This window comes from Priapulus caudatus, unplaced genomic scaffold (assembly GCF_000485595.1).
Source record: "Priapulus caudatus unplaced genomic scaffold, Priapulus_caudatus-5.0.1 Scaffold1173, whole genome shotgun sequence".
NCBI classification, from domain to species: Eukaryota; Metazoa; Priapulida; class Priapulimorpha; order Priapulimorphida; family Priapulidae; genus Priapulus; species Priapulus caudatus.
Window position 1 is genome coordinate 59,172 of NW_014578234.1, and position 11,923 is coordinate 71,094.

An 11,923-nucleotide genomic window follows, 5' to 3' on the forward strand; every position below is an offset into this window, starting at 1 on the left:
TAGCCGCTACAAATTCATCTGTCATCGCAAGTTTATATATTGCAGAAGTAACCAACGAATTCACATTCTGAGCAAATTATTTAGGGTACTAGTAGACTAGTAGTAGTACTATAAAGTTGACAGCAAAACAGAATATTGATATTCAGCAATAGATTTAAAGTATTTAAAAACGCTATGCGACCGGTTCCCGGTTATAAATGACACTATGTTATATGACCGGTGATTTCCTGTCTGTTACTGTAACGCAGTAATTAAAGGAACAGTAGCCTCTAGGCTCTAGGGTTAGTTTTCAGCTAATTTAGGTTATAATTGCGCTACATAAAAAGTTTCATGGTTCAATCACCATTAGAAATATTTTTTTTAAATGTTTTCTAGGTTCTAGGGTTATTTTAGGCTACTGTTCCTTTAATTACTGTGTTACAGTAACAGACAGGAAATCACCGGTCATATAACAGTAATGTCATTTATAACCGGGAACCGGTCGCATAGCGTTTTTAAATACTTTAAATCTATTGCTGAATACCAATATTCTGTTTTGTTTTGGATTGTTACTTTCGTACAAGTTCATAATTATGCTGTCAACTTTGTAGTACTAATACTAGTCTACTAGTACCCTAAATAATTTGCTCAGAATGTGAATTCGTTGGTTACTTCTGCAATATATAAACTTGCGATGACAGATGAATTTGTAGCGGCTAAGGTAGTGAAATAGCACCCAAATACTGAAATAGTGTAAATGGACGCCATATAGCACGGTGTGTACTTTCGGATTATTATAAATATAATTTATAAATTATATAATTATATAGCCTAGGCCTATCAATATCATGCTAGCTATTAGGGCAGTAACGAATACACTACTCACTAGGTCACGAAAACGATACGTATCACGATGTATGCATGCGAATACGAATATTTCACGAATACGAATACTCGCTTGTTGATGCTGTGTGCGGCCGCCTAAGTGTAAGTGTGTATAATGCCATGTGTGTGCATGTGTGCGTGCGTGTGCGTGCGTGCGTGCGTGCGTGTGCGCGTACGTGTGTTTTCGTTTGTGTGCGTGTGCGTGCGCGCGTGTGTGTGTGTGTGTGTGTGTGTATGTTTGTGTTGTCCGCTATGCCTCCGGACAACTTTCGTCCGTTCGCGAACAACTTTTAGCGGACGCTATGCGCTCGCGATCGATCGAGCCCCGTACTTCAATCAAAGGCGCTGCTGCTATGCACATGGCTGGAAAAACGCGGCATATGGCTATGTAAGATTTTCGTGACATTACTGTACACGTGTATATCACATGTCAACAAGAAAACTGCGGTATTGAGCTGGTATGATACGGTATGATAATTCTAAAATATTTCATCGCGATAATATCGCAATACTGGTATACCGCTGCAACCCTAGTATCCGTCCCTTCACACACGCTCGATATATGGGGTGAGTTACACGTGGTAGTAAGATACACGTCTCGGCCTTCTCGACGTGTGAGAAGGGACGGGTACCAGTCTAGGTGCATTCACGGGGAAAGCTGCAAACAACATTCAGAATTCGAGCAATATCGGCATCGAATACGCGAGTGTATCGTTACAGCCCTACTAGCTATAATATATATATATATATTATAGGCGCTATAGGTGTACTGTTGTACAGCTTCACAGCCCGGGCCCTTTTCAGCCTCAGGCTAGGACCCGAGCTGCGTTGCACTAATTGACACACACTGCTCTTGACACGTTGTATGTGCCACGCAAGCCATGGCTTATTTTTAACTAATGCGAAATTCTTCAGTGTTCTTATGCTATTCGATGACTAAACAGATTCATTTTACACAAATACTGCAGTGTAAGCGATGTCAGCATATTGTCTGGGTCTCATCAATGCATGTAAAGCCACAAATGAGTATCGCTGTTTTAAATCTGTCATTCAATATTGGAATTTGTCATTCGAATTGAAATTCTCTTCCTTTTCGAATTAATTGCGAAATTGAAGCATTCGTTCTTTTGCGATCCACAGCATTGCTGTATCAATTTGATTAACCTTGGCCTTCAGCTTCTTGCGTACAGTCCCGTAAACTTTAAGGCATTATTTTTATGAGATTAAATATTACAAAGGGATTACATAGACTCAGCTAAAAGTTATGCAAATTTGACACATCTATGTTTTATACTTGTCAAGGCTGCTATTAGGATGACATCCACAGCCGAATCGTGGAACAGGAAATGCTGATGATGTTCTCCTGCGTGAGAGAAATGTGCTTGCACCGTGCGTAGTGTGGAGGAAGAACTACAAAGATGATGCATGGTAGAAAAAACAACATCCTAGCGGTGTTGTTTATCGCTACCGTGATCGTGTTCATTTCGACACTGTTCATGGGCAACCACGAAGTTCTGCCTCTTGGTTCGGTTGACAAGGAAGGCATTCGATTGACTAGTGTGCTTGGAAGCATCCAGTACAAATGTAAGAATCCTGTGCCCGTAAAGACGCGTTCTGGAGTTGCGTGGGTCATCTGCACTGATCAGAGTGATCTGTTTCGACGTAATGACAGTGGGACGTCTCACGAAGGTCCTGTGATGTTTTCTGTTGGGTAAGTATCAATTTTGCGTTGTGATGGGACCTTATGACTAGTAGTGTGAGTCGTATCTCATAGACTGATATGTGACAAAAAGTGTTGATAAATTGAATAGTTTAAAATAGTTTAAAATAACATGAGTTTGTTAGACATGACATTCAATCATTTCTGTTGTGGTAATCTCCCTACGTGCTGTGTACGTATTCAACTAATAATTAAAGTAGAATACTTGCTTTAATCATGTGTATTATTAATCTGTGATCACGTTTTGCTCTTTTTTTTACAGAACGAATGATGACGTTGCCGTAGAAGAGAAATTTCTCAACGATGGCTCTGCACACGTTTATGTTATAACTCCAAATGCCTTGCCAGACCAACTCACTGGCAGGGAATATGTTCGACACATACAGACGCTGATAGTGCCAAATGATCCAAATGACTTTGGAAAGTTCATGGAGAACCGGCAGACTCTAAACTCGTTGCTCAAAGGTTTCCCACGTAGCAAGTTGAACTTGTTGAAGTTGGACATCCCGAATCGGCACAAAGATGAGTTGAACTTGTCAGACCTGCTGCATTATATGATTTTAGATGGCGTATTAGGAGGAGTCGAGCAACTCATGTTCACCTTAGATCTAGGTATTGAATCGATACTTATCACTATAGAGCAATAAACGTGACATGCATCTAAACATATTTTTAGCAAAATCTGTCTCAAATACATTTTTAAATAATACCCATGAAACAATTGTAGAGATAGTTTCCTGACAGTCTTTCTCACTCACTCATTAAACTTGGGATAAAAAAAACAAGGCGGTCGGAACTGTCTCCTGGTCTTGTTAGTAGTTATTTTCGAAACTGTTATGTCAGTTACTATACACATCAATGTCATGTGGCTGCTAATATTACCTGACTGTGAAAATTGTGTTAGGATTTTGGTTAGGATTGATGTAATTACCACCGTATATTGCTTCTTCTATATTTCAGCGGGATTAAATGAGGACCAGTTGTTTGATTGGTACAAGCTCCTACACCAGTTGTTCCACAAGGCTGATTTTAGGCTCTTCAGTGTTCGCGTCTCTTCAGCTGGCGTGCAGGCATATAATCTCAGTTGGGTGAAGCAGCCTAAAGGACACCCATTCATCATGCAGCCACCGGCTGGTTATGGTATAATCTGCTAGCCTTTATGTCATAATTTCTTCTTCCTCACATGGCATTTAGCCGAGCATTCTAGTTCTGGCTTCAGATAAACAGCACTCATGTTTTACGTAGTTGGCTGCTTTAACAGAAAGTATCCCCAGAGCCATGACATATTTAAAATATGTATATAGTATGTACATAGATTTTATGAATTTATTCATGACGATATCCTAGACATCTTCCAATATTTGCTGGCTGTTATTACATGTTGTATCCTAAGTGCTGCCCTACATGATATGTGCATCTGTCAGCTATGTAATGAAGTCGAAACCTTATCATCTATCTTTAGCTCCCAACTCATGGTGCGGTACACCGTACACAATATAATACTTTACAGCTGTTCAAAGTGCAAGCACCTACCTTACTATTGAATAAGAAATCTAGCTGGTCATAGCTAGCTAGGATTCTACTTGTTGCATTGCAGGGACATCCATGGAAGAGCGTGAGCGATTAGAGAACTTTCTAGCCGAACCACAGGTGAGCATTTATTAATAATAATAATAATAATAATAATGATATAATTATTATTATTTTATAATAATAATGATTTAATACAATATATTATAATAATATTGTAAGTGCTTTTTCTTCGACAGTTGATTTTACATGTTGTGCTAATGCTATAGGTGGCATGTGGGAAAGAAAATGAGATGGGCGGAGTAAGGGTCATTCCAGTTTCAACAGACCTGACCAATGTGAAACGAGAGACCTACTCGGTGTGCCTCAGTAGCAAGTATGGGGTGGCACCACCCTGCGTTGTTTATTCTTTGGGGTAGGTTATATTTTTCACTTACACAAATAAAGTTAATAACCATGTGAAAAATAGATATTAGATTAAATTTGAATAACCATTTGACTGATTTTAGAGGAATTACAAGTTCTAAAGAATTTATTATATACTCTACTTTGATAGACATTGTATGGAAATTTGCTGTGTCTTTAGCTTGTTATGTAATTATCTGGCTTGACTGCTATGAGAGTAGGTGTAGGCCATAGATGTTTAATACTGATGAAACTCTGGTGGAAAAACACCTTTGTTGATTATTGCTATTCAGTAGTTGAAAATTGACTGAATAAAATGTTTTTCAGGGAGGAACAGTCGTTTATCGAAGCAATTGAAGCTACTGGCTGTTCTGTGTTTAAATTAGTTCAGCACGACCTTCAAAATGATAAAATGGGCAATTCATCACATTGGCACCATATAGTAGGTTTTCCTAGGTAAGAATATATAATATAGCGAGCAAAAAAAGACAGGTTACTGTTGCTTGACTAACAGGCATATAGGTGTGGAGATTTCAGGGGGGGGGGGGGGGGCTGACGTCATACAGCCACATTACAGTTCTATTTTTAATTCAGGTGTGTGGAGTGACTTTTGTTTTAACGACAAGCACATGCATTCTTTACCATAAGATCTTGCAAACTAGGCTTTCAGCATGAGAACCATTTTGAGCATCTGCTCACGAACTGACAAGAGTGTCTGTCACATTGGTCAGGTCTGGTGGTAAGCAGCGGTGGCAGAAACAGCAAGCACAGGATGTCTCGGGCCATCAGCGTCCCAGCGTAGCACTCGTTAAAGTTCATGGACCACTGCTGCAACTCTGGCCACTACTCTCACGGATACTCGATTCAGGATTGCTCGAGGTTTGTGGAATAGTGTCGTACGCGAGAAGAACAACAGAACAACATGATACTTTCGCAGATCCGTTGTTTCAAACTCATCTCATTTGTTGTCTCATTTAGTGAACTTTGATAACTTCCTATTTATGTTCTTAAAATTTTAATATGGCTGCAGTGGAATAGAATCTTGTTAATTAAACAACAACGTCGGCGTGTTTCACATGTTTGTCCCCATGTGTTTAGGATGTCCACCAGGTGGCGCACACGGTGCCAGTGTACAGCGTGGAAAAGAATCTGATGCGGCGGCAGCACTATAGCGAGCTGAAGCGACTGCAGGAGTATGGCTTCAGTCTGTTCCACACCGAGAGCCAGCCGCAGTTTAGCAAGCCGGGCTATCAGCTGTACCAGCTCTCCTGGATCAGAAATGCAGGTGCCGTTTAGAGAGATTGTTCCACGTTTGCACATAGGTGGAGCTGGCAGTGCACCGTGTCGTATTTTAGACCGCTGATCTAGATGTAGCAACTGGATGGCGTGCTATGGGAATTATGTGATGTCGATCGGCTGTCATATTGGTCGGCCCTAAATGAATGATCAGCAGAGGTTGGCAAGCAAGATCTTTTAAAAATCTTTTCTCAACCACTATGGTGGCCAAATCACCTCCACTATTGGTATTGCAGTGATAGGACAATGTGTTGTCCAGTTTATATATAGGTTAGTGATTGAGACATGCTTTTAGTGGCCGTAAACGAGCAGTGGCAGCTTAAAGATCTAGAAGGGTTGTGTGGTTCACTTTCAACATACGATTGAAGTGTTGTAGCTTGTATTGAATAAGAAGTGACTGAAATGCTAATATACCTTACTAATATACCTGTGTTACACGTGAAAGACCATAATTTCACAGTTGAATTTCAAAGTCAAGGTTTGATTGAAATAGATACAAGCATGTGCTGGTGCATTGTTTGTGTTCATCAGATGCATTGATTTTCTTCATTTCGTCAAACACTGCACCATCGTAACTTAATTGTGTCACCGAAATATGAACTTTAGTGATTTCCCTTTATTTGTGGTTTTGTCAGGGTATCTATGCATATCATGTTTATCGCCTACCACCGACCATGTTATGATTTGTGATTTGCATTGTCTTTTACTTTTACTATAAATTTTTAGGTGCTTGTTTCTTGTGTAAATATTTTTTGGTAGTGTTTTACTTTACTGATCATTTTTTGTGGTCATGCCTCTTAGCTTATTAATACAATGTTTTAAGCAGTTTTACAGATTATAAACTTTATAGGGTAATGTTAGAGGAGATAAGTGACCAATTATGGACAAGGAACTATGAGGGTGAACAGCAAGAGAAACAACAGGAAATGAATGAGAGGCAGTATTGGGGAATAAATGTCATGGATTTAAAATCTGCACTTGATATTCAGGGAGACGGAAATATAAGCGATGTAGGAAACACAACAATATAACACTAATGCCCACGTTATTCGTCACTACAAAGTCGGTTGATGTTTGGTAGGACAGGAACTTGGAACTTTTACCATTTATATCTAGTATAAAAACTGGTACAAAAGTGTTTTGAATGCTCTTAAATGTTTGTGATAAATTACGTGTATGGTGGGTTGGTACATGATGTATGCATCATCATGTTGTGTTGTGGTTCACATTCTGTATCGTACGTTCGTATATAATGTATATTATTTGTACATTTTGTTGTGCACGGCAAAAAAAACCAATATGATCATGTTTATTAATGATAACTAACAAGTTTACTTACCACCGAACAAATGTAAAAATCACAGATATAAAGACCGAACTTCTAAATTTAAACGAATATTTTTCCACGTCTTTTGTTTTATTCTTTACAAATGTCAACAATATTTACACCGGCTGGTTTATAATACAATCACGTGCAATGATCTGGGGTTTGTTCGCATGTATGTATATGTTCACAGGACAATTTCACAGATTTCTTCCTATAAAGAAAGGTTCAGCACAAAACTTAAGCAGAATTTTGTACACCATACTACAGTCAGGATATCAACTCGTGACGTATTGGTAATTCACGATGAATTGGTAATAAATATGCATGCTAACATTTTTACAGTCATAAAATTGTCAACAATAACTGTCGGATCTGATTTAGAGGACAGTGACTGTCACACACGGTCACACCACTGAGATAAATATGACGCATGACATGTAAATGTGTAATGCAAAATTCCCCTTTGTGTGCCAGATCAGTCATTGATCACCACTTGCCACGCTTGGACCAGTCCTTTGCTGTCCAGTGTAGGCACTTTGGGTCTATGCGCAGCTTACGTTTCTGCATGGCTCGCATGTGACTTTCGAGCACCTCCTTTGTGAGTACAATCACATACTGGCCCTTGTAGTAGTTGATCAGGTTTAGGTATTGCAGCGTTGAGATCACGTCCTCTTTTTTAATGGAAGTCAGCTCAGATATCTCGCTGAAAAGAGACCATATGGCATTTTAGTCATCATGAGATATCACTGCTGTAGAAAGGAGTGAATAAAAACAAAGAGAATTGGGCAGACACCTAGAAAGATAATTGCATGACAACAGCAAAACGATACAACGCTTCATAACACAAGACATAACAAGACAACTTCATAACAAGACAATTCATAACACACATTTGCACGCACGCACACACGCACACGCACGCACGCACGCACACACAAAAACAACAACAACAACAACGTGACGACAATAACAGATGCCCTAAAAGTTACTTCCCTGTCTGTTGCACTGTTTTCATGAAAATGTTCATAATTTGTTCGCAGAATATGCTTTTTTTTTTAGAAAGTTCATGCATAGTTTATGTTGTCAAAATTTAAACCCTATGTAGGCTCAACTATACGCAGGTGTGTTACATACTTAATCGTAATCTGTGGTCTCTCTCCATTCTCGCTCGGCTTCATATCGACTAAGATCTCTAGGATTGTGTGTGACCAGTAGCTCCTGTAGGACAACAGCCCAAGGTCAGAGAGTGGCTTCTCAGGGGAACCCGTTTTGCCTTCGAATTTAGAAAGTTCGTAACCTGGAATTCACAGAAATGGTAGTTCAGTGTAGTTGAAGCATAAATGTGACCGGGTCCGATATGTGACCACACAGTGCCATCTATTGAGAGTCACATAAACTAATGACTATTTCCTCACAGAATATATCGATTATTCAACATATATGGCTCAAACTAAACCTTGAATTTAAATCAAATGAAGCACGGTTAATCTAAATATATAGAATGTATACTTACAACAATAATAATTTAAATTTACATATACAGCAAATTCTAGGTAAAACAGATGCTTTTATGCAACAAGAAATTGTATGTAACAGTATTTCGAATGTAAAGAGTCTAAGGTTTACTCTTACATAGTTTACCATGTTATATACATACTAAATTCTATAAGAAGTCTGCCAAATCCTTTTCGCTGGAAGGGAGGAAGAGTCAAAATACACGCAACATTGTAGTCTTCCGTAGATTCTTTCTCCTGAAGTAAACATTAATAAGACTATAACATGCAATATATTCACAAGGAGATCATTTATCAGTCTGTAAAATTACAAGTTTTTGTAGATTTTCCAGTGGTACTCTACACATGACATAATGGCATACAAAGAGCCAAAGAAATCCCTATCTCGATACAAAAGTCTATATTCCAGCAAACCACAACAATTCTCTATAAAAAACTTGGCATCCTTAAATTTAATTTAGGAACATGGCACATGCTTGCTCTATGCACAGAGGTGAATTCCATGGAGCTAGAATGGGATTCGCATGATATATGCAGGCAAGTCATATGACGTGACATCACGTGACGTCACATCACATCACGTCACCTCACGTCACCTCACGTCAAGTGCAGATTAATGTAGAGCATTGGATAGTATTGCAGATGGGGTCATTGTCGTATCAAGTACTACAGATATGTACCCGAGGTAGTTTTAGGTTGTTTAGTATTATGTTTATATTTTTATATGAGGTATGTTTAGGGTTAGGGTTAGGGTTAGGGTACACTTCTGTGGTACAAGTCTGGTACACTTTGTGTATACATATATGTACCTCGGGTACATATCTGTAGTACCTGATACGACAACGACCCCTTGAGCGATAGTATTACTGCGGGGCCTTGTGCTGATACATAGCACTGCTAAACAGGTTAAAGTGCAGGATGCATAAATGCCATACCTTAGAGAAATAGCCAACTACATGAAACCCTCGATCATCACATTCGGTCATGACATAGAAGAGAAATGGGTCAGTGTCATAATAGAGCGTCTTGTGGTCCAGAAATAGCTTCGCCAACAGACACAAGTTCTGCGAGTATATCTGCAAGAGACAAGGTTGCATTCAGAGTACTATTGGTATCACTGGAAATGCGCTGCAGCGAAAATGCTTTACTTCAGCATACAGCCATACACACCTTGTTTTTCCGGCCGTCGACCTCAAAAAATGATATCGATTGTTTTCTGTAGATTTCATTTCCTGGTGGGTGTTTCAGTGGACATTTCACCTGTTGACACATGGAAACAATTACGCACGGTCACAGTGATGTGGACTGCAAGCTAATGCCAATTTCCTTACTGTACCAATGTCAGCAAACATTATAAAAGACTCACCAGATGTCGCTCTAGGCACTTGGAACTTTTTACGTACTTCAGACAAAACTCACACAGGTAAACAACAGGTATGTTTGTCATCTCCTGCAAAATATGAAAATAACAATATCATCATTACCAAAATTGATAAACATACTACGTTGCAAACAGGACTCCGTTTGCCTAACTTCCTAGTTGCACCATATTTGATAGAAGGATTACACGATTTACCATCTAAAATTAAAGCGAGTAATCGCGATCTGTTTGATCTAAATTTTTCGTAAATCACACATAGATTTTTCCGCCTAAAGCATCTGTTCTCTATCAGACACACAGCTCGTGTGCAACCGGTTTGCATACTTTTTACTATTATTTTTAACTCTAATTTACAGATTTAACAACAATTAATTAATTAATTATATTTTATATTTTTATACATTGGTAAACGTGAAAAAATGAGCTTCCGGGCTTCTCGTCACCAAATTTTGTCTGCACCTGGGAATAAGGAGAGAAGTACCTGTGGATATGGAAATCCATACATGTATGCAGATCACTACAGAAGCATCTGTGGATAGGGAAAGGCATACCTGGCTATAAAGAAAGAACTACATGTGGATGTGAAAAGGTATACATATGGAAAGGGAGAGAGAAGCACCTGCAGATAGAAAAAGGCAAACCTGGGTATAGGGAGAGAAGTACCTGTCAGCAAGCAAAGGTGTACATGTTTCAAGAGAGAGAAGCATCTATGGATAGGTAAAGCCATACTCGAGGATATAGAGAGAAGTACCTGTAGGATATGGTAAAGGCATACCTGGGGATAGGGGGAGAAGTACCTGTGGGATAGGTAAAGGCATACCTGGGGATAGGGGGAGAAGTACCTGTGGGATAGGGAGAGAAGTACCTGTCAGTAGGTAAAGGCATACATGTTTCAAGAGAGAGAAGCATCAATGGATGGGTAAAGCCATACTGGGGGATATAGACACAAGTACCTGTGGGATCGGTAAAGGCAGACCTGGGTATAGGCAGAGAAGTACCTGTGGGATAGGTAAACGCATACCTGGGGATATGGGGAGAAGTACCACGGCTTCAACCTGTACTTTCCCAGCTCGATCATGGTGATGTTCTTCATGCGAGTGACGACGTCGTCAGGGTGGTGGGTGCTCATGCTGCCAGTCTGTCGCGGCGTCGGCGGCTGGTTGGACTCCTGAGAATCTTGAGACTGTGAGCAAACAAAAGGACGGTAAACACAGACACTCTAACATCTCATGGGATAAAAATACAGAAATCAAAAACGTCTGACCGTAAATCCTTCTTATTATGATTTATGAGCAGCCATATCTATAACTAGTTATCAATATTCTCTGCCTCATATTCGTGATACTTGTTGCATTTGCAACGAGCGATGCTCATTACATATCTCATAAATTGTTAGGCTTAGGCCATATAACATTAGGATCACACATGCATGTGTTCCTACAAGAAATAGAAGAAGTACAGGAAAATATATGAAATTTTCATACTACTATGACATCCACAGCTATGCCACCCTCAGCCTTCAATTTCTTCTTCTTTGGCTGTTGCTTTGGACCTACTGGTGGTGCTCCATTCTATTAAAATAGATCTAGGTAGTAGCACGGTTAGGTAGTAGGGTTAGTAAATTTTGATTTATAAATACTTAAAGGGACAGTAGCCTCTAGGATTTTACTGCATACAACTGTACTTACTGTATAACAAATCGTCTATACCCACACGTATTTGTTACCAGATACCTTGTTATACCTTGTTATACCATGTTGTTATCAGATACCTTGTTATACCTTATTTACACATCAACGCTACAAAATTTGAACGGCGCCATGACACCCGCGACCGTGCTGCCACCCCGAAAAAGTTGCGTATTTAACAATTTATTTTGCAGGTTA

The 11,923-nt window shown here is 39.4% G+C and overlaps 2 protein-coding genes across 6 annotated transcripts in view; one reads left to right on the plus strand and one right to left on the minus strand.

Moving 5' to 3' along the window:
- The window catches only part of LOC106815671, a 10,520-nt gene extending 3,309 nt beyond the window's left edge, over positions 1-7,211 (plus strand). The window contains exons 1-9 of one of the 3 annotated variants that reach the window (XM_014820168.1): positions 539-755; positions 2,167-2,575; positions 2,847-3,196; positions 3,545-3,724; positions 4,182-4,234; positions 4,384-4,529; positions 4,847-4,975; positions 5,251-5,398; positions 5,618-7,211. In XM_014820168.1, the coding sequence (XP_014675654.1) occupies positions 2,283-2,575; positions 2,847-3,196; positions 3,545-3,724; positions 4,182-4,234; positions 4,384-4,529; positions 4,847-4,975; positions 5,251-5,398; positions 5,618-5,815 (1,497 nt within the window). In that variant the 5' untranslated portion in view covers positions 539-755; positions 2,167-2,282 and the 3' untranslated portion in view covers positions 5,816-7,211. Of the gene's footprint in view, positions 1-538; positions 756-2,166; positions 2,576-2,846; positions 3,197-3,544; positions 3,725-4,181; positions 4,235-4,383; positions 4,530-4,846; positions 4,976-5,250; positions 5,399-5,617 lie in introns of those variants that run through there. The other 2 variants (XM_014820170.1, XM_014820169.1) reach the window with 2 other exon arrangements.
- Positions 7,202-11,923, minus strand: part of LOC106815672 (histone acetyltransferase KAT5-like) — a 9,167-nt gene continuing 4,445 nt past the window's right edge. For 2 of the 3 annotated variants that reach the window (XM_014820173.1, XM_014820172.1), the window contains 7 exons: positions 11,059-11,220; positions 10,023-10,106; positions 9,827-9,916; positions 9,592-9,732; positions 8,800-8,893; positions 8,277-8,439; positions 7,202-7,845 (listed from right to left, as the gene is read on the minus strand). In XM_014820173.1, coding sequence (XP_014675659.1) covers positions 7,629-7,845; positions 8,277-8,439; positions 8,800-8,893; positions 9,592-9,732; positions 9,827-9,916; positions 10,023-10,106; positions 11,059-11,220 — 951 coding nt within the window. In that variant the 3' untranslated portion in view covers positions 7,202-7,628. Of the gene's footprint in view, positions 7,846-8,276; positions 8,440-8,799; positions 8,894-9,591; positions 9,733-9,826; positions 9,917-10,022; positions 10,107-11,058; positions 11,221-11,521; positions 11,609-11,923 lie in introns of all 3 variants that reach the window. The other variant, XM_014820171.1, reaches the window with a different exon arrangement.